This window comes from Trichophyton verrucosum, assembly GCF_000151505.1.
Source record: "Trichophyton verrucosum HKI 0517 chromosome Unknown contig00262_1.f1.exp, whole genome shotgun sequence".
Lineage (NCBI taxonomy): Eukaryota > Fungi > Ascomycota > Eurotiomycetes > Onygenales > Arthrodermataceae > Trichophyton > Trichophyton verrucosum.
Genome location: NW_003315478.1, coordinates 500 through 27,870, shown reverse-complemented (window position 1 = coordinate 27,870; position 27,371 = coordinate 500). Strand labels below are relative to the sequence as shown.

The 27,371-nt window shown below is 49.2% G+C and overlaps 12 protein-coding genes across 12 annotated transcripts; 6 read left to right on the top strand and 6 right to left on the bottom strand.

Moving 5' to 3' along the window:
- Positions 1 to 377: 377 nt before the first annotated feature.
- On the bottom strand, positions 378 to 2,150 carry TRV_03083 (integral membrane protein Pth11-like, putative; the record flags this gene model as incomplete). The annotated part of the gene is made up of 6 exons (XM_003022741.1): positions 378 to 788; positions 869 to 1,357; positions 1,510 to 1,584; positions 1,621 to 1,665; positions 1,796 to 1,933; positions 2,052 to 2,150. 6 exons carry the CDS (start codon positions 2,148 to 2,150, stop codon positions 378 to 380), a joined length of 1,257 nt encoding a protein of 418 aa, XP_003022787.1.
- Positions 2,151 to 3,920: 1,770 nt separating this feature from the next.
- TRV_03082 (uncharacterized protein) lies at positions 3,921 to 5,717 on the top strand (the record flags this gene model as incomplete). Its single annotated transcript, XM_003022740.1, has 4 exons — positions 3,921 to 4,175; positions 4,255 to 4,363; positions 4,442 to 4,986; positions 5,052 to 5,717. The coding sequence occupies 4 exons, from the start codon at positions 3,921 to 3,923 to the stop codon at positions 5,715 to 5,717; spliced, it is 1,575 nt and encodes a 524-aa protein (XP_003022786.1).
- A 969-nt stretch (positions 5,718 to 6,686) lies between these two features.
- Positions 6,687 to 7,384, bottom strand: TRV_03081 (uncharacterized protein; the record flags this gene model as incomplete). The annotated part of the gene is made up of 2 exons (XM_003022739.1): positions 6,687 to 7,313; positions 7,376 to 7,384. 2 exons carry the CDS (start codon positions 7,382 to 7,384, stop codon positions 6,687 to 6,689), a joined length of 636 nt encoding a protein of 211 aa, XP_003022785.1.
- A 2,157-nt stretch (positions 7,385 to 9,541) lies between these two features.
- TRV_03080 (uncharacterized protein) lies at positions 9,542 to 9,844 on the top strand (the record flags this gene model as incomplete). Its single annotated transcript, XM_003022738.1, has 1 exon — positions 9,542 to 9,844. The coding sequence occupies one exon, from the start codon at positions 9,542 to 9,544 to the stop codon at positions 9,842 to 9,844; it is 303 nt and encodes a 100-aa protein (XP_003022784.1).
- Positions 9,845 to 11,054: 1,210 nt separating this feature from the next.
- TRV_03079 (uncharacterized protein) lies at positions 11,055 to 12,515 on the bottom strand (the record flags this gene model as incomplete). The annotated part of the gene is made up of 1 exon (XM_003022737.1): positions 11,055 to 12,515. The coding sequence occupies one exon, from the start codon at positions 12,513 to 12,515 to the stop codon at positions 11,055 to 11,057; it is 1,461 nt and encodes a 486-aa protein (XP_003022783.1).
- Positions 12,516 to 13,802: 1,287 nt separating this feature from the next.
- On the top strand, positions 13,803 to 14,405 carry TRV_03078 (uncharacterized protein; the record flags this gene model as incomplete). The annotated part of the gene is made up of 1 exon (XM_003022736.1): positions 13,803 to 14,405. One exon carries the CDS (start codon positions 13,803 to 13,805, stop codon positions 14,403 to 14,405), a length of 603 nt encoding a protein of 200 aa, XP_003022782.1.
- A 495-nt stretch (positions 14,406 to 14,900) lies between these two features.
- Positions 14,901 to 17,722, bottom strand: TRV_03077 (uncharacterized protein; the record flags this gene model as incomplete). Its single annotated transcript, XM_003022735.1, has 3 exons — positions 14,901 to 15,070; positions 15,132 to 17,349; positions 17,405 to 17,722. The coding sequence occupies 3 exons, from the start codon at positions 17,720 to 17,722 to the stop codon at positions 14,901 to 14,903; spliced, it is 2,706 nt and encodes a 901-aa protein (XP_003022781.1).
- A 1,033-nt stretch (positions 17,723 to 18,755) lies between these two features.
- Positions 18,756 to 20,024, top strand: TRV_03076 (uncharacterized protein; the record flags this gene model as incomplete). Its single annotated transcript, XM_003022734.1, has 1 exon — positions 18,756 to 20,024. The coding sequence occupies one exon, from the start codon at positions 18,756 to 18,758 to the stop codon at positions 20,022 to 20,024; it is 1,269 nt and encodes a 422-aa protein (XP_003022780.1).
- Positions 20,025 to 20,228: 204 nt separating this feature from the next.
- TRV_03075 (uncharacterized protein) lies at positions 20,229 to 21,323 on the bottom strand (the record flags this gene model as incomplete). The annotated part of the gene is made up of 1 exon (XM_003022733.1): positions 20,229 to 21,323. The coding sequence occupies one exon, from the start codon at positions 21,321 to 21,323 to the stop codon at positions 20,229 to 20,231; it is 1,095 nt and encodes a 364-aa protein (XP_003022779.1).
- Positions 21,324 to 22,285: 962 nt separating this feature from the next.
- TRV_03074 (ZZ type zinc finger domain protein) lies at positions 22,286 to 24,614 on the bottom strand (the record flags this gene model as incomplete). The annotated part of the gene is made up of 2 exons (XM_003022732.1): positions 22,286 to 23,659; positions 23,742 to 24,614. 2 exons carry the CDS (start codon positions 24,612 to 24,614, stop codon positions 22,286 to 22,288), a joined length of 2,247 nt encoding a protein of 748 aa, XP_003022778.1.
- Positions 24,615 to 25,743: 1,129 nt separating this feature from the next.
- TRV_03073 (uncharacterized protein) lies at positions 25,744 to 25,917 on the top strand (the record flags this gene model as incomplete). Its single annotated transcript, XM_003022731.1, has 1 exon — positions 25,744 to 25,917. The coding sequence occupies one exon, from the start codon at positions 25,744 to 25,746 to the stop codon at positions 25,915 to 25,917; it is 174 nt and encodes a 57-aa protein (XP_003022777.1).
- A 701-nt stretch (positions 25,918 to 26,618) lies between these two features.
- TRV_03072 (uncharacterized protein) lies at positions 26,619 to 27,137 on the top strand (the record flags this gene model as incomplete). Its single annotated transcript, XM_003022730.1, has 2 exons — positions 26,619 to 26,621; positions 26,706 to 27,137. 2 exons carry the CDS (start codon positions 26,619 to 26,621, stop codon positions 27,135 to 27,137), a joined length of 435 nt encoding a protein of 144 aa, XP_003022776.1.
- Between the last annotated feature and the right edge of the window lie 234 nt (positions 27,138 to 27,371).

Genomic DNA, 27,371 nt, shown 5'->3' with positions numbered 1-27,371 from the left:
TTTAAGTCAGTGAAAATTTTATTCAGGGGTTGTTGGTGTCTATTAACTAACAAAGCAGTCAACTAACTACCACGTAACCACCAAGTTCTTGACTAGGGGAAGACTGAAGTAGTGAACTAGATGGTTGTACTTTGGTAGCCGTCGTGATTGCACAACAAGAAGAGAGAAATCAATAATATATACAGGGTATATCGAGGCATAGAAACAGGCATGAAAATAATAAATAATATCGTGAGAAAGAGAAGCACATTGCTGCCATGACCGGACATAATAAAACGTTCTAGAAACCAAGGCCCGAACACCTTTTGAAGATACCTATTTTTTCTCCCTATTCGCGAAAATGAAGCATGGAAACAGACGAACAAGCTTAAACAAGCTCAATGAAGCCAACTTTGCTCAGGGCCCGGCCGGTTGTCCGTCCGGGTGATCTCCACCTGGACAGTCTTCGTTATATGGCCGGGATTGGAGAGGTGTACATTGCTCTGCGATCCGTTGCCGTTGCTGGATTCCATGTCTTCTCGCTGGATGGGCCGCCCCTGGCTGTCGACTGGGAGGATCGCCTCTAGAGAGCTGAAACTGCCCGACTTGACTAGCGTGTTGTTGCCAGTCGGGATGGTTTGGGATCGCATGGTCGATGAGTGCAGGCCGACGGACTTGAGCTTGACTGAAGTGCCGGCGCTGCGGCCGTCGGAGGTGCTGTGAGGATACTGCATGGGACCGCTCTTGGATGTTCGGCCTTGTATGAAGGTGATTAGCGGTATGAGAGTGGGCAGACAGGTTATGGCGATCTGGTTAGTTGTAACAGAACTATGTTAGCTTCTTCTGTGTCTGACGATCTGGCAAGCCGTCGTGTTTGTGTTTGACTTACTCCGACGTTCAGCTCGATGGTTCCCCAGAGGATAAGCATGGTAGAGTTTCCATCCTTTGCAATTATCTCAATCTGTACCACTCGCATAATCGAGCAGGCTGTGGTGAACAGGCCGAGCAGGAAGACGGCCATCAGCCCCAATTTACGCGGCGTGCTGATGCGTACTTTCAGCCATAGCGGGATGGGGGTGAGGAAGACAATCAAATCACAGAAGATTGATACTCCCGCAAGAGAGTAGAAGACAGCAGCATTTGGCAGACACTTTCCCGGTGTCAATGGCCGCCATGACTTGTGCACGGGTGAGCACTGGAAGAAGAGAACGAGAGTCCCGGCAACGTGTGATAAGATGGTGAATATCATAATGGCCCAAACGACGTGGCGGTAGGACTTCTCTGAACTATGGCGGATGATGCGTAGATAAGCGATACACAGGGCCACTTTGAAACCGGTGATGCCGGCCATGTAGAACGGGCGGCCAGCGAAGTTGACCTACATGAGCAAGCAATCAGTTGTGGATGCTTATAGTCATCTCATGGGGGGAATATCGTTACTTACGGTAGCATATGTGTTCAGACTCTGTTTTGGTCGTAGTTTGAGAGGAAGACCGAGACCTAACCGGGACTGAGTTATGCACAACGCACTGTAGATGATCCCGCATATCTAAAGGACTCGATATTAGCAAGGGTAAGATAAATGGAGGGGAGATATCTGTATAACTATACATATAGCTGCATAGTTATATAGATACATACCGCCGAGGACACAATGACAGCATCATCAACGCCAAAGCTCTTCTTCTACACAGCACGAACCCATATCCGGAGACAGACCACCACGGTCATGACAAAGGTGAGCGAAATGCATACCGCGAGGATGGTTGGATACTGCGAAATCGCATTGACCTCCGGTGAGACATGGTACACCCACTGCTGCATCAGGCCGGTTTTTCTGTGAGTAGCACCAGACGCCGTCTTTGTTCTGTGTCTTCTTTGCCTTTGAAAGAGGAGTAGGGAGAATATCAAGACATATATTCTCGGCAGGTATATATCTCAGAAGGATGTATGCCTAGTGGCAGAACAGAATAGATCTGGGGACTCTAGAACAATCAAAGTGGAAAAGGAACGGCCATCATTGCGGGCGCGGGACCTGCAGGCCGTCATATTTGTACTTCATCACTCCATACCCTGTAATGCTGCCTTGAGGGTCTTTGGGGGTCCGCAAGAAAAAGCAAACCAGGTGCATAAATAGGCATCTGGTTTGATGAAGCTTTGGGAGAGCTCATCAAGTGGCCGGGATAGGGGATGTTCAGAACAAACTGTGCAGATTGCAAACGAGCCTGGGTGCGACCCCATCCGCGAATCACACTGGAAGTCGTTCGATAGGCTGACTTAATTCTCGTTGTCAGTTGTTATTTTTTCTTCTTCCTCTTCTCATTTCTCTGCTTGCTTGCTTTTTCTTTTTCAAATTGTAAAAGCTGGACCTCTCTGGCGTCTTGATGCGTCCTCCATACGAGGCGATCCCCATGTCAATCGTGTCCTAAAAATGGAGTCGATCAGCAAGGAAATCGTTCTGTTCCCCAGGCATCAAGAGCATCAGTGTTGCTTTCGCTTAAGACATCGAGCACTTCTACTTAACTCAAGGGAGTAAATACTACGGAGTACTCCGTAACTCCATAAGATAAGGGCGTTTGATATCCATAGCGTCGGTATTACGGAAACACTCCACCGGCTAGAAGAATGTAACACATTGTCGAACGACCGAGAGTATGACTACTCCGTAGTTACGGAGTATAGACGGATGAGAAGATGAACGGCCAGACAGAAACAATCGGCCTCTCCGTGCTAAGCGAGCACATGCAGCAATAGCAGCAGAAGACAAGCTTCATCCTTGACTGGATAACAGTGGCCAAATATCAACTGATATTCAGCATAATAATAACTATACTAAGTTATACTTCAAGAAGCACACAAATGTCGGCATCTGCGAAAGAGGCCCAAGGCCTGTTTACCAAGAACGCCATCACAGAAAGGCGGACTTGGGCTAGAGCATGAGGCGGCCTTCCCATCGTATTCCGACGAAGTATCTGATGGGCCCCGTGGAATTGATTTCTGACCAGTAGCTAAGTTGAGCAAGGACCGAGTCCGTCCAGGTAAATAGTGTGTTAACCAACACTGTTCTGGAGTTTCCTTGGGGCTGGGTCCCTGGGACGGCTCTCTGTTTAGAGTAAACCCACATGTGCAGGCCTGAAGGGGGACGATGGTCCGGACAAGCATGGATAGATGCGAGTCAAAGTTCTCTCTAAGTAGACGGGAAGGGGGGGCGTTTAGTGGTCCCTGGGGATCTTCCTTGGGGCGTCTTCTTGGTGAGCCTCTAGGCATGCTTAAATGCAACTTTTATAGCCATGGCCTGCTTGGGAGGCAGGGATGATGGGAGCCAGTGAGCATCGTTCCAGTAGTGGCAAGCAGGGAATCCTTCGGGGGACGCTAGATATTGCGCTGGGCCTTTTTCCTTGCTGCTCTTCTTCGTCTGCGTCTTCTCGGGATGCTACCCTGGCCCCTCTAACGGAAGTCTGTCGAGAATGTATGCATATTTTAGCAGTCCCAGCAGTCCTAGCAGTCCAAGGGGGGCTTCCATGGTGGCCTGTCCTATCATCTGCCGGGTCGGACGCCGTGCACGCAGATAACGCCAGGGATGGCCGATAAAGATACGGGAAAATTCAGTGCGTCCAGAGCATCTGTCCCTCTCGCAAGTCTTTTTGAAACCTGCATATCGTCTGGTCTCCGTGGTGCCGTTTGTTGACCTGATAGTTAGCTGCAGGACGGTATCCATACTCCGGGAGGTAGCTGGAGGCGCCGCGTAGGACGAACAGAGGAGATACTAGAAAAAAGAAAACAGAGCCACGTTTATGGCCGTCTGCATCTTCTTTAATCTCTGTCGGTTTCTTTTTCCCTTGCATCTTCTCTCCATCTCTCAGTCCTGAAAATTTCCCCCGGTTGTTGTTGCTGCTGCTGCTGGTTGTTGCTGTGTTGATACTGCGAGCCAGCGCTTCAAGATGGCCTCTGAAGACTCCGAAAAGTCGCCCGTCGAGCAGAAGACGGGGCTCGACAAGGAGATTCCGGTCTCTTCCGGCGCATCTCGAGATCTTGACCAGGCGTATCGCTTCTTACAGCAGTATGGGGAGTCCGGGGAGAGTGCGCAGGCCAGCGCTGCTGAGCTGAAGCGCATCCGCTGGAAGGTCGACCTCTACATCATCCCGATCATGTTTGTCTGCTACACCATGCAGTTCATCGACAAGGTCTCGCTCAATGTGAGTTCATCTTCTTGCTTCTTCGTTTCTTGTATATGCGTTGTCGCAGAGATTAAAGGACGGGCTGACTGTTTTATAGTATGCGGCTGTTATGGGCCTCAACAAGGACCTCAAGCTCAAGGGGAACAACTTCTCGAACGCCGCCACGGCCTTCTTCATCGCATACCTCATCGCCGAAGTCCCAACCGGTAGGCCCCTATAGCTGCGGAGTGCTAATGATGAGACTGATCTTATTGCGACGACATGATGCTAATTGATGCATGTAGGATACATTTTGAACAAGATATCTGCGCCCAAATGGCTGGCGCTCAACGTCACGCTCTGGGGCATATCAACCGCCTGCACAGCGGCTGCTCGGGACTACAAGACTCTGCTCGCGGCTCGCATCTTCTTGGGCATCTTTGAGGCTGCCATTGCGCCCTGTCTGGTGCTCATCAGCAGCCAGTGGTACACCAAGTCCGAGCAGGCGCCGCGATTCTGCATCTGGTACTCGGGCCTGGGCCTGGGACAGATCATTGGCGGCCTCGTCTCGTTCGGTTTCCAGCATGTCAAGAACCCCGATTTCACCGGCTGGAAGGCCATGTTTGTCCTCCTGGGCGCTGTCACTTGCGTGGCCGGCATCGCGACCTATCTTATCATTCCAGACAGCCCCATGAAGGCGCGCTTTTTGACTGAGAAGGAAAAGGCCGCGCTGCTCAAGCATGTCTCCTGTAACCAGACCGGAGTCATCAACACCAGCTTCAAGATGGCCCATATCATTGAGACGCTTCTCGACATCCAGATTTGGTTCATGACCATCATCACTACCTTGGTAGGTTGGCATACTCCATCGTTCATGCATGCATATGTCGTGTGCTAATTAAAATATTATTGTAGATCTCCGTATCGAGCGGAGTGGTGACGACCTACTCTGCCACCCTGATCAAGAGCTTCGGCTACTCTGCTCCTAGATCTGCCCTGCTCAACATGCCCAGCGGTGCCGTATCCATCATCAGCACTGTCGTCATTGGCTTCGCAATCCGCTACAAGATGTACCGCTCCGTTGGCATTGTAGCATGCTGCATCCCTGGAATTATTGGTGGTGCTTTGCTTTCCTTTGCGCCAGAGCACAACCAAGGAGCTCTCTTGGCTGGCATCTACCTCGTCAACTCCATTGTTCCAACCCTCATTGTCATCTACCAGTGGCTGGCCTCCAATGTTGCTGGCAGCACCAAGCGTTCTGTCAGCGCTGCCCTGGTCACCGCGAGTTTCAGCATCGGGAATATCATCGGGCCCCAGACCTTCCAGGCAAAGGATGCCCCCCGCTACATCCCAGCCAAGATCGCCGTCCTGGCTACTCAGGCCTGTGGAGCTGTGCTCGCAATCTGCCTGCTGGGCTACTACATCTGGGAGAACAAGCGGAGGGACCGGGTTGCGGCGCAGAACTCCCAGGCCCTGCCCGTCTCGGAGGATACCACTCTGTCCCAGACCACGTCCGCCGAGCAGAAGAAATGGGACAACCTGACTGACAAGGAGAACTTGACTTTCAGATACGTCTACTAGGAGGGGAATTCTATACATCCACTTAATTACAGGTATCTATCTCTTTTTTGGCTGCTTTATTTCGTCCTTTGTATCAGCTGTCTTTCAATGCGCCAAAAGAACCATTTATTGTATATATTTATTCCCTGGAGACTTACTCCGGCTTAATTCCTTTCTTTTCTCGCTTGATTGACTCCCAGACTGTCAGAATCGACCGACGAAGAGAAGAAAAAAAAGTACATAGTCTTGACTGTAAAAATAGAGATATAACCTATGTTTGCTTGCTGTGACCCCCTGAGAAAATACGAGCACCAACACGAAGACCCAACAACACGCAATTAAGACTAATTAATAGCGTTAATTATGTGCATCGAAAGTCTCCATGCAAACGTTGTTATTCTTATTACTTATAATAATATACGACGTCGTAGAGTATCATCCGATCCGTACGAGGCGGGCGCTCGTGTTGCGGATATTTCGACCTTGAAGTCGCCAAGTCGGATGCAATTACACATCTACCGCAGGCTGTTACGTAAATGACGAGCAAACGGCGAGCAGAGATATTTTGCCGTTTGTTTGAAGAATTCAAGGTGTGTGCATCAGGAAACGGACGGGAAGGGAGGTTATGGGTTTATACGAAGGCTCGATGCGGCCGTACCTGGATCATCCCTGGAGCCTCAGGCCAGGGGGGGAAACTCGAGGCCTTGGAACATGCATACAATCATTGATGTGGAATTGATATAGCCTATGGTGTGCATATATTTGTGGCTTGCAAAAAGATACCATGTCCCAAGCAGTCTGTTATATGAAGGAGAAAAGTGAAAAGGAGAGAGAGAGAGAGACCAGATTCAAACCACGATGCGAGTCCATCATGATACCAGTCCGGTTATGAACCACTAGAAGAAAAGGGGAAGGGGAAAAAAGCACAACATGCCGTCCTGTCACCAAAATGGGAAAATGGATGGCTATGCTGAAGAAATCAAGAGTGGTTTATTTGCTTTTCCCCTTCTTCTTGTTAGCTGCTGGTCCCAAAGCAGCAGCTCTCAGCTTGGCCTCTCTGGCTTCTCGTTCCTTAGCCTTCTCGCGCTCTCGTTCTTCACGCTCTTCTGTCTCGGCCTCTTTACGGGCCCTCTCGGCTTCACGACGCTCGCGAACGATGGCCAGACGAGCCAGGTCGGCACGAGCCTCGTCTGTCTTGCCCTCGGAGTGTAGCTTCAGGTACCTCTCGCGAGCCTGCTGGGCCTGCAGAGCCTCTCGTTCACGGCGAGAAAGCTGTGAGACATCTGTTTTCTTTGCGGCCGAGGCGGCCCCGTCGGCTGGGGCGGTTGCTGCTTTGGCCGCCTGGCTACGGGCTTTGGCAGTGTGATTTGGGTTGGCTGGCATGTCATCGTCATCCTCATCTTCTTCACTGTCACTCGGAGGCAGGTCTCCTGGCTCGGCTGCCACTTGTCGCTTCTTACGAATGGCAGCCTCTTTTCTGGCTTTGGCGGCGGCTTTACGCTGCTCACGGGTCATTTCTTCCTTAACAGGGCCCTCATCTTCGTCCTCCTCGGACTCCTCCTCTGACTCCTCCTCTTCTTCCTCTTCCTCTTCCGAAGACTCTACCTCCTTTTCCTCCTAGTATACGTCAGCACACCGGTCTTGCATCTGGAATCTTGCGTGTAGTAGATATCACTAACCCTCCACATGCCTATCGGGTCTCCATTCTTATCCAGTGGCTGCAGGTCTCGACTGAAATGCTTGCCCCCTATGCGTCCACAACTAGAGTATTAGCATCCGTATCTTATACATGTATGCGATAACAAGGACAGACAGGCCTACCTCCTCTCGTCGGCTTGCTAAACTTCCCTCCACGTCCGCGAGGCGCCATGATTACGCGTGGGCTGTATGTGTAAGATAGGCGGGGGTAGGTAGTTCGATAAGTTAGTTGTTTAGTTAGGCAGTTTACGATATAGGGCCGAACGCAGAGAAAAACAACCACCACCGACGCTGTCAGCAACAGAACAGGCTCGACAGAAAGGAGAGAACGAGCAAGACGAAGGAAAAAGAAGACCACGAAGCAGCAAAACTTCAACCAAAAAACCACGAGATATCGAAATTGAAATTGAAAATATAAATCGAGTCACGTTTTTTCTTTTTCTTTTTTTTTCTTTTTGATGTTTTTTTGGAGGGGGCATCACGTGAGGTACCCGCTTGTTTGCACTGTTTGCTCTTGCTGTTAATTCAACATTTCTGATTGGCTACTCAGTTGCTCTTATTTCTACGCATTCTGATTCGTCAGTTTTCTTTCTTCCAACTTCAACCCCAAATTCCGTAAGTTAGAGAGACATCAAAGACATCAAAGACATCAAAGTATCAAAGATATCCAAAGACATCAGCATCCAGGAATAAAGAGAGTCACTGTGAGACATTCACTCCTCGGAGAATCAACCTGCAGTGGCCCATTCAATAGTTATACCAAGGCACAGTCACTGCTCGGATGGAGACACATAAAAGGGGCCATAATTCCCCCTGCTTCTTCTTCCCCTTTTGATTCCTGTTATAATCTATGTTTCTCCTCCTTACACCACGCCTGCGAGACACAAAGCCATTACAGCAGACGATTGCCGCAGCCCTTGAGGCCGCCTAGATCCCGGCCGTCTCCCTTCCTGGTCCGTTTTGAAACAGCAGAAGATGTCTCTAAGCACGATGGCAAAATACTTAAGATCGGTAAAGAAGAACTAGAGGCGTGCCTGTCGGAATACCACACCAAGTTCCAGAAGCACTATGTGGTCAGGAATATCTCGGTTTTCTCAGATGAGCAAGTGGCATTAGGGCTGCACTGTGTGTTCAAAACAAATTTTTATCTATAGCGGGTCTAGCCCGGGGGGTCAAGTTGGAATGCCCACTGCTTCATATCCCACTACTTGTGGTACCCTATATACACAATAAGTAGGCACTCTGCTATTTACAACGGGATGCCATCACAGTACCCGTGTGGCCGATTATAGCATCGTTTTTGAGTCGCTCAGATGCAACTGCGTCTACTATTCCGACATCCGAGAACGAAGCACCCAAGCTTAAACTTATTCTGGGCAGCATACAGCGGCAGTTATATATATTAAAATGGACCAACAACCCTACCATATCCACTAAAGGTCCTAAGAGATATAAACGTATCTGGTTCTCATGCACTTATGCCTAATGCTTATCCCCTGCCACGACAAGATGATATTCTGGATGCCCTTGGGGGTTCCGTCATCTTCTCATCCATGGACATTACCAAGGGATTCTTTCAACAGCCAGTTGCTAAGGGTGGCAGGCTTCTCTGATGTTAACTGCGGTATGAATGAGTTACTGTGGCAGTCATGGTTCTCATGCATGGATAATATGATAGAGAAGCTGCAATGGTTGATTTAACACAATGGAACCATCGCTACCTCCTTCCTGCTACAAAAGCAAACAAATGCTCTAAGTACTCCGAATAGAGTCCAAGGAAGCAGCATGGATATCTGCCAAATGTACTGCATGCCAATCCGGTCCTACTTTTTTCGATACTTGCGCCAATCTGCCAGAGGTCCCGTCTGGTGTCCCCTTTCCCTGGCCAAATAACTCAGTCGAATCTGCCTGCCCAAACTGCAAGGCTAAAAGCCTCTGCTACAGAAAATGTTGGACTTAGATTTAAGTTGCTAAAGGTGTTTCGTTGTGCAAAGTGGTGGTACGCATCCCGGTAAAGATCTCGTGGCTCAGAAAGTAGGTAGAAATTGGACAGTCTACACGCCTAATGAGAGTCGTCACTGGGGGCGAACGCACTCTAGTAGCAACAGAGGTCGCACGTATTGTTCCATTTTCTCCTGACAGCATTGATGAAGACAGGAGTTTTGAGGAAAGTACAAGATTCACCTGAATCCTGCCATTTCTGTCCAGACGAAGAACATTCTCTGTGGGATTGTACATCTGCTGATGAGAGATATGCCACAGCTGAGAAAGCCACTTTCACCTTTGATCAAGGAGAGCTCGAATTTCAAGAAGCAAATACCCCCAACGAAGAGGACCGGTCTGAAGACCCGATGGAATCGAGAGAGCCTCTTGGATATTCTTCGATTGGAATTTCTTCTCTTTTCTTCTTTTCCTTACTGTTAAATTGCCGCATTTCAGAAGCTCTCTGAACGTGCCCAAAAACGACGTTGTCACCGCCGCCGTCAGTGCTCATAGCACAGTCAACTTGAGCGAAGGCAAACACTTCATTAGAACGTTTGTCCTGACCCTAGATTCCCGCTCATGTCCTCAATTCGAATTTGCTTGCCAAACGTATTGCCGTGGCTAGTTAACTAATACAAGACCAGCTGTGGCTATTTTCGGTCTCTCGCGCGATCCAGCCTGTTAGCTTTAACTAGCTGTATACGGTTTTCTGCACGATGCGAATTCTTCTTCCAGACATCATCCAAATCGCCAGGAGAGCGTTTATCCCGCAGATTCCAGCTAGTACCATCGAAGACCCCGTCCTCACGTTGACCTCACAGACTCAAGCTACAACCAAATATCTCTTCCGCCTCATTCATCGGGTATTTATCTTATGTACACCAGATTGGCATCTACCTGAGGCGGTGTGGATGTCAGCAACACTGCAAATCCCTACCTAGCCAACGCCCTTTTGGCCCGCCTACTTCTAGTCTGCATCCGTGCAAATCTGGGCCCCTTAACTCTTTCTAATCAATTATAAAACAGAAAGCTTTTGCTCAAGGCTCACCTCACATGCACATCCAGACAACAGCGATAGTGAAAAACTATCTTTATAGAAGAAAATAACGGAAAATTAAGAGCTACTATACAGTGACGTCGAGCCTTCTACTAAGGACGAGCCCCTGCAACTGATTGACAGCGCTAGTTATTAGAAGCCACGATACCTTACTCGGAGAAACTTCGCCCAAAGTCAATCGTCAGATGAGCAAATTCCCACCTAGCAATGGTGTTCAGGACATTAATCAGAGGGAGACATCCTCGGTGGCGACACCGCAGGGATTCGTTGTACGGGACACCGAACCATACAACCTTCATTATTTTGAGAACTCATGAACAAAGGTGACGACTTGGAATTGGCTAATTATCATCTTTTGGTTTCTCAAATTTATGTCAAGGCTCCTGGTACATATTGGCACAGCTGGGGAATGACACTAGGCGATTTAAATTTCTAAATATTTGATATATAACTAGACATTACCTTCGTTACACTCTTTTATATACGTTTATATGCAGAAATCGAAACTAGAAAAGCTTGTTAGTTACTCTAACATTGCAAAGTCAGCATAGAAAAGCCTCCACATACCTTGTACTCCGGATGATATTTTCGAACACATAAAAGGATGCAGAGATTAACAATCAAACTCTCGCTTTGAGCTTCCATCCGACTACTTTTGACCGGGATAATAGCAAGACGGCAAGGCTGAGAAACATCGACAAACCAGCAAAGATCTGGGCGTATAGAAAGTCACCGTCCCTCAATGCAATCAACGCACCAGCGATGGGTGAACCTGTCAGGGAAGAAAAGCTTACAATGCTCAGTGTCATCCCAAATCGGATGCCGCTCTTCTTCAGATCTGTTGTGAGACTTGTCAGGGCAGACGGGAACAACGCCTGTATCCCAGCGGCGAAGAACCCATAAACAATGGAAAATGCGTATAAGTTGGGCTCCCTTTTCACGCCGATCCACCCGAATAACGTTGCTCCTGCCACAACAGTGCATGGTATGAGGGCATTTATAGGACCCGATTTCCAATCCGAAATATAGCAGGGTATTAGGCGACCAAAGATGCCCACGCAGTTTATTATAAGAATCAGGTTTATGGAATCTTTTTGGGACAAGCCGATTACATTACGGCCAAAACTGCCAACATAGAAGAAGGCTATGTACAAGGCCCAAAAATTAAGGAACATGGCCACTGCATATAAAGAGTAGGCAGGTTCGCGGAAAGCCTGGAGTTCAAAGAACGGACCCGTTCGACGGGGAGGTATGCGTTGACGAAGGAAAAAGAAGCCAGGGGTAAGCGTAACGGCGGTTATTAGGCCAATGACTCGCATGGTCCATCCAAAACCAATTATGGGGAGCAGTTGTTGCACGAGTACTGGGTAGACGATGCCTCCAGTTGCACTGCCAGATGCAGTGATGGCGATTGCGAGGGACCGCCGACGTGCAAAATAGGATGTTAGAAGAGCCACACTGGGACAGAATATGAGACCACTTCCTATTCCCATGCAGACGCCCTGGGAAAGAAAGGTTTGCCAGTATGTCTTGCACAGCGAGGTCATGAAGAGTGAAAAGATAATTATCACTGCGCCTGCAGACCAAACAGCCTTGAAGTATCCTGCATCTGTTGCCCGACCCGAAAATGTCCCAATAAAGAAAAGAAGGAAGATCTGAGTTCCACCAATCCATGGTATGTCGGAAGGTGACCGTTTCAGGGCTTCAGTGTAGTATGACTGAAATACACCAAATCCGTTGACGAATCCCCATGTATTGAAGATAACCATATGGGTAAGAGCCACTTGTAGCCAGGCATGATAGCCACCATCTGGAGGTGGACCAGGATCCCGGTTGGACTCTCTTGTTCGAACAAGGGAGAGAGTCTTTTCTAATACACCTGGCCGTTCTACCGTCTTAGTGGGTACTTTAGATATTTGGTTGACATCATTGTCATGATCCGAAGATGACCCAGATTGTGTCTGAGAACCACCTTTTTCAGAAGGTATTTCGGCGAAGGAGGAGATAGGAATGGCCTCAACTGCCTTCTCGACATCCTGCGCTTCAATTTGCTGCGCAGACGACTCTGCACTGAGTCCCATCCCCCTGATGTCCTTTTTTGGAACCTGGTGGTATATCAAGTTTGATAATGACTATGCAAAGATGAGATTGTATGGCTAACTTGATGACAGTGAAAGACTTGCTTGTCTAAGCAGATAGTTAGCAATGATCACTACTTCTATGACATATATGGATTGACCAGGTTAAGTACCGATGGAAATATTTATCAGACCGAATCAGACTCTGATTACGAACGCAGGAGCCGAATGAAATCTTGCAACCTCAACTTGTTTTTATCCCTTCTGTAGATGCGGAGATTAAATGTTGGTTGATGAGGTATTTTTGACTTGATAGTTACTGCAACTTCATGCAAAGCAAGTTGGATGTTAGCTAACTGTTAATTGAAACTGTTAGCAATTTTCGACTCATCCAGGAATCAATGTCAATGACCCAGCCCAGCGTGTGCATTTTTATCCCCAACCATGGGTCCGACCCTCTCTAACCGACCCACAGTTAGACTCGCCAGGGTCAAGGTGGGAGATATGTAAGCAGTACAAACCGGCCCGTGAACGGGGCTGGCCCGTTCCTATAAAATCGCAGTCTCTGGCTAACCATCGTCCTTTTCGTTTCATCCTCGTCACGAGGAGGAGATGCACGCCCTTCGAGCACCGACAAGTTTCGGGTCGAACGGCACGGGTAAGCAGCAAGAAAGGGGAGAGATGATCGTTAATGCCGAGATGACTAAAGGGACGAGAATAGAGGAGGCGAAATGCAAACTGATAGCCGTGGCCCAATCGGGTGAAGGCCGCCGGGAAGAAGAGAAAAGCCACGGTCGAAAAGCCGTATTCATCTGATGTCAGTGTTTGATATCAAGTTGGCTGGAGAGGTCGTTCTGGCCAAGATAGCTAACTAGTTAATTACACCTGCAGGGCCGGGCAAGGGGAATAGTTAGTAAACATCTCCTATGACCCTATCGGCAGCTTTTATATGCCAATGACTCCTCTGCCACTCGAACCTCTCGGCGCCTTCTGGACACACGGAGTTTTTGCCGCCGGCCTGTCGTATTCATATTATATTGTTGGAACTCGGTTGGTTGATCCAAGATCTTATCAGCAGCAGAAAAAAAAAAGTAAAGTCAAAATAAGGGAGAAAATAAGGTTTCCACGTGGGGCTTCTTGGCATTCTCATCGAGGGAAGTTTTTGGGGTTTGAAGAAGTCGATGGAGACGAGACGAACAACGAAGAACTCCGTACAACCGCCACCAACGAACAGTAGGGCCGCAGGGTTCGAGTGCAGCAATATTATTTTCGTTATATGGAGCAGCAGCTATGCACAAGGTCGACGGATCTCCGGATGATTACCTGCAAAGGGCAAATACCATATCTAAGAATGGCGCCTTCACCATACAACCAGCGCGGTCAGAACGAGATATCCAAGTCACAACCACCTTGATCAAGGCATATACTGCATCCCTTGGAGTTGACTTGGCATTCCAAGGCTTTCAGGATGAAATGGCTTCGTTCCCGGGGAAGTATTCTCCTCCTGATGGAGAGATACTGCTTGCAGTTGATGATGCCTCTGGAGAAGTATTGGGCTGCATCTGTTTGAGACCATTGGTACCCAAAGACTTCTCGTCCGACAAAACAGTCACGTCCGTTTCAGCGAACAATTCAGCTAACAACGGGAAACGTTATTGCGAAATGAAACGGTTGTATGTTCTTCCATCTACCAGAGGCAGAGGGGTCGGCAAGGCGCTAGTGTTGGCTCTTCTGCAAGTTGCGCGAGACAGAGGATATGACGAGATGAGACTTGATACTCTTCGTCATATGCGTGCTCCCATTGAGCTGTATAGGAGTATGGGATTCAAGGACATTGATAAATACTATGAAACCCCGCTGGACAACACTGTATTTCTAGGGTTGGAGTTGTAGACGGATGGTATGTTAGAGAGATAGACGGCTGCATTGGTTTGTTTTATTGATGGTTATGATCTCAACATTCTCATCTAAATGCTCTATTTCAGAAAACGGCACTTTGGCGTCTTGCTGTGTAACCAGACCTTCGATTTTTCTTGGTAAACATCCAGTATATCATTCGCTTTCTCATAATGCTCCACCCCAGGAGAATAAATCAAAATAGCTCAACAGCTAAAAGAAAATACGGAGGAACAGTGCAGGATGGGAACGGTTCAATGCAAATGAATCGAGTGGTAGTACCACCAGATAAGTATTAAAAGCAATACAAAGACAACATGTGAAAGACAAGGAAAACAAAAACATCTCCTCGATACTAAAGCCGGCTGCCACAAAGCGATAACCCCAAGCTGATGGGCAAATGCATAGGTATGCAGTGGTAGAACAATCTCTATAGTGAAGACACAACAGGCACCAACAATGTGTAGTTTATCAAAGTCAGGATGCAGACAGTCATTCTAAGACAGCCGACTTACTGTTATTTAGCAGTGTCACCGTCGAAATCACGTCAGCAGGCTCACGAAGATGCCAGCTGGCTTGAGTCTGCTTAGAGCTTGCGCCAACTGTGACGGAGAAAACATGATCAGGAGGCAGATCGGATGATTTTAAAGCTCGGAACATATCTACATATTGGTTAGTTAATATGCACATGTAGAACAAGAGGATAGGGAGATAGAGACATACCTTCGTCAGTAAAATCATCTCCAAGACAGAGTACGAACTCAGGTTCATGGCCATGCACACCCGCATACTCGTCAATGAGTCTCTTTGCGATTTCCCCTTTATTCACAAACGCTGGCCGGACCTCCAGATTTGCTTTGCCCTCCATGATGTCTACAGGCCACTTAGTAGCAACTGTTCGTTCTAACTCCGCCCTACACTCCTTTGCCTGGTGGGCGCCATACTCGGGGTCCACGGGACGATAATGCCATGTCAAGGCCACTCGTTTCCGCTCGATAAAAGCACCAGGGGTTCGCTCGGTGAAATACTGGAAAATTTCCAGAACGTCCTTCTGCCAGCTCATGTTTGCTTTTGCCGCCAGGTTTGTCCATTCTTCGCTCCGTGGTTTGCGGATGAAACAGCCATGTTCAGCACTAAGGCCAAGTTCGGTAATATGACCCATCCACTCCTCCAAGAAGTCTTGATCGCGACCAGAAATGATCCATACTGCGTTCTTGGGATCAGCAGCGAGAGACTTGAGAGTTCGCAAGACACGGTCTGAAGGAATAGCGGCTTGCGGGTCTTTGACGATGGGGGTAAGGGTACCATCATAGTCAAACATGAATAGTCTGCGACGAGCGGAACGGTGCTGAGAGATGAGTTTGAGTTCGTCCAGTGCTGGGGTGATTATGGACTTGTTGAAGGACGAAAGATTGGCGAGAAGCCGTTTGAGGTACTCATCATACCATTCAACAACAGTATGTGTGGTTACATGCTCGTAGAGGGCAGACTGTTTCTTTGCCTTCTCTTCAGGTGTCATTGTGAGGGCGGTGTTGATAGCGTTAGCAACACCGGTGAGATCCCAGGGGTTGATGTGAATGGCATCTTCAAGAATGCCTGCAGTACCGGAAAACTCAGAGAGGATCAGGGGTCCTTGGTTTTTATGCTGGCAAACCACATACTCAAGGCTAGTGGTATTCATGCCGTCACGCACACTGGTGATCAAGCCAACATCTGCAGCGCGAAGGAGGGCAAAGTACTCATGTCGAGGAAGGTATTGGGGGTAGTATTGGACGGGTGAGAAACTGATCGAGCCGAATCGACCGTTTATAGTCGCAACCAACTGAGATATCTGGCTAGAGAGCTTGTTATCCGGTTCCTCTTTCTGTTCCTCCATGCTCGTAGGGCTAGTAACTTGTATGAGAACCACTTTGCCGCGCCATTGAGGATACCGCTCCAGAAACATCTCAAAGGCCATTAATTTCTGCGTCACTCCTCGGACGGAATCGAGCCGATCACGTCCTACAATTATCTTCTTGTCCGCGTATATCGTTTTAATGTTGAAAATTGTGTTTTCAATATTTGGATCACCATATGCTAGCTTTCGCACTGTTTGGACATCAATTCCAATTGGGAACACGTCCACTGCAACATGAGCACCGTAGGCATCAATTCCACCTTTTGTCGAGCTGAATGCCAGAATACGGGTGCAGCAGGAAGTAAAGTGACGAGAGTAAGTATGGGACTGGAAACCAATCATGTTAGCCCCAAGGGCACCTGTGAGGATATCCTTTCTCTTGGAAAGACATCGTAGGAACTCGCTGCTCGGGAAAGGGACGTGGAGGAAAAATCCGATATAGATATTTGGAACCTTCTGGCGGAGGATGTTTGGAAGCAAGAAAAGATGATAGTCATGGATCCAGACGATGTCTCCTGGTTTATAAGTTTCTAAAATGCGATCCGCAAACATGCTGTTAAGCCGTTGATAGTCTTGCCACCATTGTCTTTCAGATCGGCCATCGGTAGGGCCATGTTGCTTATAGTGAAAAAGGGTATATATCTCTCGTTCGGCGTAACGGCGCCAGCGGCCCTGGTCCTTCAATTGCATCTCTTGGTCCGGAGAGTCGAGTTCGTCACTCAGCCAGACTGGTAGAATGTTTCCAAACTTGCTCGAGGAGACCTGACTCTCGAGCCGACGGCGATCATCGGCTGTTATACGAATACCATCTATAGGTGGAGGCTGAGGCTTCTGGGACGAGTTAACCGGGATCGGAGCCCAGGACTGGTTCGTGGACGAAGCGGTTCTATTATTCTGAAGATGATATGACGAAGTATCTGGCGGATATTGCTGTTCTATTTCGCCGGTCCAGCCAACAAGAGTATGGGACCAATGGGAGTCAGGGGATGCTAGGTTGGCGAACGAGTCAAAGAGCGCCGCAGTCCCAGGTCGGTGTTTAAGCTCCTATGCAAAGAGTCAGCAATTTTCTCTTTCTGTGAAGAAGGCGGATTTACTATACCCATTCTCCGTCATGGTGGATCTGCAACTTGTACGGAATACAAAATGCTGCGCTTATTATCCGCCCTGATAGGCCTAGATCCGGATGCTGGTCAGGTTTGGTTGACGCCGATATCTCCCTCAAAGGTAGGGATATTGATGCGGATCTAGAATCTGTATTCGTCTGAGCATCGGCGGACAAGTTATTCTGAGCGCCGTTGGGGTTAACTCCCACGAGAGAAGGGGTTCTCTGCATAGGAGTATTCACTGAGGCATCCAAAGCCCCAGGTGACATCAGACTCGGCCCAGCCGGAGGGCCTCCGGGGAGGTTTGAAGCCATGAAACGTAAAGGCCGAAGGGTGGTATACTCTTAGAAACAGGCCAATATTCTCCGCGTAAGGTCAGGCGACAGTGAACTTGGTCGGGCGGCTGGGGGGTAGAAATAGGGGAGAAATGGTTGGTTGACGGGCCGAGATGATCTGTTCTACCCGCTACCCGCGTTTGACAAACGCTCAATTGGCAGGCGAGCACGGCAGGAGACCAGAGGATGTGGAGTGCTATACGTATTTAATATCCTCAGTCATAGGAAGTCCATGGGTTGGGAGGTTGCAGGCAAAGCGAGTGGCCAAGCAGGGCGGAAGTGGGCTTTGACAAGGGTTGTTGGCGGCCGATTAGCAGGCTGTCGTCATTCCTGGGTGGTTAGCCTAGATGTGCAACTCCTTAAACCCGACAGACGAGCAGCAGGGCGTTGAAGGGAGCCGATACAAAAGGTCGGCGAGCCTCACGCGACAGGCAGTCGTCCTATATATAAGATAATATAATAATTCACGGGGAATATAAAATAAAAATATTTTGCAAAAATTGTTCGAGAAGTTGAAAAAGGAAAAAAAGGAAGTCTGGATAAAGTTGGCTGCTGACTAAGCGGGCTCCCCGATAAGGGACGATAAGGCCTTTGAAAACCTCAAATTTGACGTCGTCTCGATGGCGGCAAAAGCAACGCGGATGATGACGAGGACGAGACGCCAGCAGGGGAGGGCCAGATGTCGGTTTGCTCGTGCATGGCCTCGGTTCGTGCGCCGCTCCTCGCTGACAATAGTCTGTTCCACACAGCTCGGCCGGTCTTTAGACATAGCAGACGCTTCCATGCCTCGCCGACTCTTGGGAGACACGCTCCCACGCCGAAGATAAACCCAGATAGTCTTACGGAGACCTTGGAAGAGCATAGATTTGCCAACCGGACAGTCGTACGCAGGATTAAAGTGCGAGGGCCCCCGAACTTGTTGCCTGAAAGCTATGGCGGCGATAAACTCAATAAAGTCAGGCGCCGTGGGCCTTTGGAGCCGGAACATCTCATCAGCACGCAACGGGAGTTAATGAAGCTACGGAAGTTGACGAGGGAGCTGGAAAGGCTAAATGAGCGCCATATGAAGAAGCTGTATCCCACGGCCCTGAAATCTCTTCCGCCGAGGGCAGAACATCAAGGTCCTGTACAGTGCAATTGGTTGGAATACATGAATGGACAGGAGTCGAAAGATGGATACACGCGGCTGGGCGATGAACTTCAAGCGTTTGAGCTGTACATGTCTGAAATACATCAAGAGAAGGAAGCTGTGAGGAAGGTTATAGGAGAAATAGAGGAGATATTAAAGCCTATTCGCGGTGATTCCAACCGGAGGCCGATTCTCGTCGGATCACGGTTCACAGGCATGGAAACGCGGAACTCGAACGTCGACCTTATGATTCCCATGGAAGACCCCGATGGTCTGCCCACCAGCGTCCGTGGACCGAGCGTGACTCGTCCCAAAATCACTGCAATACAGATGGGCATTCTGGTTCAATCCGCCCGTCTTCTACGTGCAACCGGAACATTCTCCAGTGTCACTGTTAAGAAGGAACATGTCCCTTTTGTCTCTGCTGTTCATTCAGCTACGGGCCGAAATTCACGGATATACTGTGGTCTCAAACCCCATTCAAGCATGGAATATGTCCTGGGCTATAAGGCCGAGTTCCCTACTTTACGATCATTATACATTGCTCTACGAATGGTTCTGGAGACAAGAGGAATGTTTGGCATGGAAAACCGGACCATCGACGCATACGGGCTTACAATGATGATTGTAGCAGCGCTGAAGTTGGGAGAAGGCAAATTCGGCCGTTCAGACCTCGCAAAGCAATTCTTGCATGTTCTTCGCTTTTATATGGATCTCGATCTCCTTCGTTATGGCATATCCGTGGAACCACCGGCTCTCTTCAGGAAGAGAGCCCATGCTCGGGCTCATGGTACAGAACCACTGCCACATGTTAGGGGACAGAAGAGCATTGCCAAAAGGTCAATCGCCAGAGGTGATAAGATGTTATGTTTACAGGACCCGGCTGATTTCATGAACGATTTGGGCATGTCGAGCTTTGACATGTTGAAGGTGAAAGATGTTTTTGCAAAGGTCTACGATGACATACTGGGGAAAGTAGAAGCATGGGACGGAGAGGCTCAGGCGGGTAAAGAGCTGGTATCTGATGCCAAGGCCGCTCCCGATGTTGAGGCTACAGAGTCGGAAAGACCTAGCCTGTTGAGATATGCCCTAGGGTCGAATTATGACCATCTAGAGGTATTGCGGGATAAAGCCCTGTGTGAATGTTCATGACAGCGGATGCGATATCTCATCTCACTCATATATATAATAGTGGAAAGAAATCTCAAATCAGTCGAAAAGTCAGGGCATATCCCAAAAAGCCCAGTCTATTCCATTCCAAATCCGTATGTATTATTATACAGCCCTCGAATTCAGAGGGATCAATAATTAGAAGATATTTCCGAGAAAACCAGACATCCCCCAGCCTTGAAATGTCTAATCATTTTGTCCAAGCCACTTAGCCAGCCATTTTCGCTCAGCAGCCTCTCTCACGCCTTCCTTAAGACCCATACCAACATCCACACCGCCCCTCTCATCAACGGCCAACCGCACCTCTTCGGCAACCATATTCTCCATCCCACCAGCACTCCTAATCAACTTGTCGTCTGCAGCAAGGTACTCCATCCACCGCTGCAGTCGAGGTCTATACAGGGAGTTGACAATCATTGTCTGCAGGAATTCCGGAACAGACAAAGAATGTCGTTTGCTCAACCCGAACACAACGCTTGATTGCAGGACTTCTTCGGCACTTAGCGCAGATACATCCTTGACTCCACATAGTGAGGACGGGGCAACCACATCCCGCTGACTAGCCGATAGACCCTGCAGCGCAGCAACCTTGTATTCAACTCTCTTACTGCGCTCCTTGATCAAGTGTTTAGGCATCCGGCACGTCATTGGCGTTACCATATTGCCTATCGCAAGTACAACCAAGGGCGTAAATTCACCGCATATAAGCAAGATGAACCCGAATGGAATCATTCTGCGGAGATCATATGCGCTGCGTCGAACGAGCTGGAAATCGCTTCTTGTAAGTGACGAGATGTTTGTTGTACCACTGGCGGAAGACGCGGAGACATCTGTCCATGGCGAGCGTGGTATGTACACTGGTAAACCAAGTTGTTTCCGCAGCGGGATGGAAGCCTTGTAATTGCCGTAAACGTTTTTGAGACCCGTCTTGTAAAAGCGTAGGTACGCCTTGCCCAGAGCGAAGTAATATGAGAATGTGCCTGAAGTCTGCGGGTTGTCTTTTGAAGGAACGTCGAGGAACGCGGGCCGGGTGCTCGCGGGTGCGTTGACGGGGGAGGATATGGATGTTTCTGAGGCGGGTGTGGTGGCGGCGGATGAGGAGGAGGATGTTGGTTTGGAGTTATATGGCGGTGGGAGGTTGAAGCGAGCGGTGCTGGAGCTGAAGGTCCTGCTTGATGGGTAGAGGCATTGGAGATCGATTATGGATGTTTGTGGAGAAGTGTGACTGAGCTTGAAGGAGGCAACAGCCAGATTGCTGCTTCGAGGGAGTGTCGATATCATCGTAATATTGTACGCATAGCACAGAATACGGAAAAAAAAAGGAAGTTGAAAGGAGTGAATGACTGTCAAGGTTCAAGCTGGAGATGAGACGTTCTTAAAAGAAAGGAAAAATTGCTTTCTATTGCAAAAGATTGAAAATGCCGGAAGAAAAATTATGTCCAAAAGATAAAAACGAAAGGCAAGAAAGTTAAAATGCAACAAGTGGGTCTATATGCCAAGCTTTTTCCCGTTCCGTGCGCCATGCTTACTTAATATCAACGTCAAGCAAATCTGTCTATAGTCTATCCCAAGCAAATTGAGCCGAAGAATGAGAGAAAACTGGTTGCGAAGTAGGCGGTCATTAGATGTTAGCATAAATACAAAGCGTAAAAGAAAACACAACAGGAAAGTAAAGAGACAATTGTTGGCTTTGTGGGTTTTTCTTCTTTTTTTGTTATTATTTGGTTTGAAATTTGGTGTTATAGGAGCAAGATTTGGTCCAGTTGACAAAATTGGAGATTTGCGGGGAGTTGGTATTGCCTCGGTTTGCATCTTGCATCAAATCATAGGGTAGGTGTGTAAATGTGTAAAACTACCAACTACCGAGCCAGCTATGGTTGCGTCCGGTTCTCCGCGGTGCTGGATAAGATGATATTTCCCCTAAATAGTTCGAAAAGAGACAGCACATAAATGAGAGAAGAAAAGGCTGAATCCCGCATAGTCCAAGAGAGAAAGGAAATAAAGAAACACCGATCGAATGAATACATAGAACATATCGAAAAGAGATGTTGACGGCTGACGAGAGACGGTCAAAACGGCCCCGTGTGTTAATGCCGAGTGGCCCGAAAAGGCGAAAGTACAAAGGGAACAGAGAGTAATGCAATTTCCAGCTTCCTTTCCCCCCCTAGCGTGGTTCAACGCACACGCCTCCACATTGTTTCCCGTACTCGGGAACACTATGCCAGCGACATCTCCATGTCGGCTTACTTCTTCTGCGAAGCCTTGGCAATCTCAGCATACTCCTCGTCACTGGCGTCGAGGATATCATACTCTTCGTCTGTGAGGAAACTCTCGTCATCCGGACATTCGCTTTCGAGGTTAAGGCTGTTGACTTCTGCCGCCAGGTCAGTAACCTCGACTGCATCAGTATCCTCATTCAGTGTAGAAGCAGAGTCAGAGACATTGTCTGTAACAGCGATCTCATTAGGCTTGGACTGGCATTCGTCCTCATGCATGCTGGTTACAGGAGATTCTTTCTCCAGAGTGGGGAAGACCATCTCTGACTTCTTCTCCGGGGATTCAGTTTCTGGCTCATCGATTTCAAGGTGACACGATAGCTGATGGCCGAAATGAGTTCCTTCCTCGGTCCTCAGACGCCAGTAGGAGATTGCTGTTCCGATCCGAGCAGGGGACTTCATCTCTATGGTGAAATCCATTTTTTGGCCAGGATAGACTGGCTCAGTCAGAGGCTTGCTCTCCATGGCGCTAACCAAGCTGGCCAGGCTAATGGCGTGAGAGGTATCAATGTTAAACATGGGATCGCCACCCTGGTAGCGGACAGCAGAACCGGCAGGCCAGGCATTGGGGCCAATGTTCTGCATTGTCCATGTCTTGGTGAAGCGGACATTTGGAGCAAAGTGCGTGCCGTCTGGAATGGTTTCACCCAGGAAACGGGTGTGAAGACCTTCAGGGTGTAGACCGGAAGTGACCGAATTTGAATCATCTCCAGGATGAGGCAGAGACGAGGCAACAGATTCATACTCTGAAGTCATCGACCCCTGCTGCACGACTGGGGTTTCCTCCTCCTCGACAACCTCCTGTGTCTCGTAAGAGATTTCCTTCTCATTTTCATAGAAGGCATCAAGTGACATCGGGGGATGGACCTGTGTGGCAGCATTGGTGATGAAGGGGGCCGTAGTCTCAGTGGCAGTGGATCTGAAGGCAGGCTCAGGAGCATCCTTGTCACCCAGCCTCTCGAATACCTGACCCTTCTCATCCTCTCCATAAGCAGAGACGGTGACGTGCTTAACTGGAGTCTTAAACTTTAACAACGGATGTGTGCTGTTGTGAGTGCTATTTGGATCGGCTTCACAGGTCTCACAGAAGTCGGTATCGTCACAGACGACACACTTGTAACGGACGCCGGTGATGTACTGGACATTGAATTTGTCGTGGCAGAGGCGGCCATCACAGTACACACCTGGGTGGACCACATGCTGTGAGGCCCGAGGGGGAAGAGGCAAGAACAAAGGTACAAACCTGTGTCCTGGATGGGAGTACTTGACATCACCAACACAGCTAGCACAGACGTCCCAGTTGGGACAGTCAATGCACTTGTATCTCGCGTTGATGATTTGCTAGTAAAACAATGTGAGTAATAATGCACAATAGAAAGTGGGAAAAGGGAGAGGCAATGACGTAATCGAGTAGTATACGTACACAGTCACACATGTCACAGAGAGCTCTATGGATGACAGGCTCGCTTGGCCGGTAGTCGGGATCTCTGATAATCTCGGCTACCTCTGGCTCCTGTGATTTTGGTTGTGACTCAACTTTGGACGTTGCTTCTGGTTCCGGCTTAGATTCCGGTTTGGATTCCTCCTTAGATTCCTCCTTCTCTCCCTCCTCCTCCACTGGCTTGAAGAACTTTGGTCCAACAATCTCGGTGGTGCTGGACACGAGCTGTCCATCATTAAGAGATCGTTTGATAAGCCAGTGAGTACCGGCAGGACAGAGGTTTCCAGCATCAATACACTCCTGGCATAGATCACAGTCACCACCCTCACAGACGGAGCAGTGATAGTGCTCGTTGGGGATGGATGCCTTGCACAGGTTGCAGTCAATCATGATAGAGCAGCTGTACGTAGCCGTAGAGGTATTTGCAGGCAGGATTGGAGGAAGACGACAAACAGATCTGCTGCCCAACATCCTGGTGGCCGAAGGAGATTCTGCGGGACGGTGTTCAAGAACCGTGTCAAGGTAGCTAGAACGAGGGCTGCTGACCTTTTCTGGCAGCGTCTGGCTGGGCTCGGGGAGATGTCCATTCTCGATAGCGAACTCGAATCCAGATTGTGGCTGCTCAGACAACTCCTCAGGCTTGGCCTCCATCCCATGATCGTCGATAAGATTATCAACAATAGTCTCCGCTGGGGTCTCCTCTTCTGGTTCATCATGAGCATCGGTATAGACACGATCGACCTGGATACGCAGCTTCAGCTTGGCCTTGGCGGCTCTGTAAAGCTGTTTGTAACCAGCCGGCTGTTCGCTGTCGAGCGTGAGATATTCCCCAGCACTGTCTGAGTACCTTCGCATGATAATCTCAGTATGAGACGGGATGTTGAGGAACTGGCGGACCTAAAAGGGCGGTTAGCTAGGTTGTTCAGGTAGGATAGTGATAATAGTAGTGCTAGCCAGTATTGCTGGTGTTTGTAGTAGGATGACGATAAGAGGAGAAGCAGCGACATCGGGCCTGTCTTGCAAGATATATACAAGTAAAAACCGAAGTCAAGCCGAAGAGTTGTACTCGTCACTATTTCGGTGGGTGGGATGGATGAAGTAGGTGATGACAAAGCCAGTCAAGAGTTATGGTAGTCCAAAGGCAGAGAGAAGTTGTGAATAAGCTAGTTGAGTGAAAAGTCGAGTTGAGTGAGAAGTCAAGTTGGGTCAAGGAGTGATAGCCGTGGTGCCGTCAAGGTATATATATATATATATGTATATAGACTTGGAAGCAGACGCCGAGGCCAAATCGGAAGTCGATGTCGTGTGTGTTCCACGAAATGCCGAAGCCGCACAACCGGCTGACTAAACTTCCGTTTCGGGACGTGGCGGTGAGCCAGTCCAGGCAGCAAGGTTGACGACGACGAGGAGGACGACGACAGCGAGATATCGAGGAAAAGCGAAGAAAAGGGAGGAAAAGAGAAGAAAAGGGACAGCAATGTATGAAGAGAAGACCCTAATAACTCACTCTCAGGGGAAAAGTAGTGGCCCCCATGTCCCTCAAGGGCACTTTGAAGCGTCTGTTCTCTCCATCAAAGTGAGCCTTGACGGTTATGAGGGTGTCCGGCTTAACCGGTCCGCTGTGAGCTGGAGGCATGGCTGCTGCTCGGGGGGCGGTTTCGATAGCCACCAAGGGCGTATTCGATGGGTGTTGTCGGCGACGGGCTGAACGACGCAGCCTAGAGCAGGCGTTGTCTTTGCGTGTGTCGATGTGCTAGAGTGTAGCTTGGTGATAGCGAATGTAGTGGTTTGGGAGGGGGAGACGTTGCAAGAAGAAAGTCGATAGCGTCACCACCGTTGAAGGAACAGGCAGCAACCGCGGAACCGGCGGTGAGCCAGTCTATATAACCAAAGGAACGCGAGGCCCTGCGTCGACCGTGGATAACCCTAAGTCGACGTCGACAGGTGACTAACTGCTGGCGGTGGTGGTGGTGATAAGTGATAAATGACAAATGATGGACTGGTGAGAGTGACTGGCACTGGAAGAGAAGAAGAAGAAGAAGAAGAAGAAGAGAAGAAGAACGAACGCTGCGAAGGGGGTGAAGCAGGCCAGCCAGCGCGGCGGGAGCGGAAGAGCAGCAGCAGAGACGATGCAGCCCCTGAAAGCGCGTATCCGTAATACAGATACATGCACTTTTGCCCACGCTAGCAGGAAAAAGCAAAGACGCTCTCGTCGCTTTTTCGGGCTGTCGATGATGCTCCAGGCGGCGGTGGTGAAGTTGAAGCTGAAGTTGAGGTTGCGATGTCGAGGTTGCGATGTAGTTGTTGTTGTGTTATTCAAGTGTTATTCGAGTGTTATTGACGGTTGAGTGTTATTGCAGTGCTAGAAGTACTCCGTATGCGATACTCTACAATAATTGACAACAGCAGGCGATCGTGGCCGTATATTTACTTCGACAGCTAAGAGAAGCTAATTACCAGTGGCTACGATGAGGCTTGGGCCGTTGGACATGCCCATCCTGACCGTCGGATCGAAGCCTCTCAGCGGCCTCCACGACTGCGCGCAGGACCAGGGAAGAAGGCGGCCGTCCAGCAGCGAGTCGGAGTCCCTCTCGTCGCCCTTATAAGCAGACACACCCCGGGCATGGGTCTTGTCGAGGCAGCTCGATGCTTATACTTCCCCCGAATGCAGCCTGAAGGACGGGGGAAGTCAGGCACATCTGCAGCAGCACGGCACCACAAACCACACACGATCACCGGAGGAACCCATCCGTTCTGGATAAAGACAGGAGTAAAAAAAAACACGCCAGACTCCTCAGATACTTCGAGGGGGGGAAGCCTTCCCGTCGAAGGGGGGGGGAGGGGAGGGGAGGGGGGGTGATGGTATGCAGCGAGCGAGAGTAAAGGGAAATAACCTCCCGAGACCTTTCATATCACATCACATCATGGCCGTGTGACAGATCTCAGTCCTCGTTGCTCGTCCCTCTGCTGGCTGCTTCTCGTGCCCTCCGTCTATCTGTCTTGGTGGTGGCTAAAATAATCTTATTCAGCGGTGTTGGTTGCTTTTTCCTTTTCACCATTTTTCCCTCTGCGTCTTCCTTCAGCAGTCATCATTCTGGACCATCTCTCTCCCTCTCTCTGCCTCTTCTCCCACTCTCGAAAAGAAACGAGAGAAAAAGAAAGAGAGCGAAGAAACTGTCCCATCCCAAGGGCGGCCCCAAGTGGAGAACAAGGCGTGAAAATGGATCTATAACAAATACACAGTTATTAAATCTTACTTCCTCTCCCTTCAGCATGTTTGCAAGGAGAAACCCTATTGAGCAGCCAATCGAGGAGATCAGAGCTTGGGGGAAGGGAAAAAGCCACTCGAGACAGGAGGCAGACACAGGGGAGAAATAATGGGAGGTAAAGAAAAGAAAAAGACAGACCACAGAACAGAGTCAGAACAGGCGGAAGTCAAGCAGTGTAGTGCAAGCTTAATACTTACCTTACCCAGAACGAACAAGGAAACAGAACAGGCCATGGCCTTGTCGGTCTCGTAACGGCGTGGCCTGGCCTTGCTAGCTGTATCGAAACCGAGCAGAGGAATGGGACGGTGGAGATCCGGGAGGGAAGGGCTTCGCTTCCTCCCTT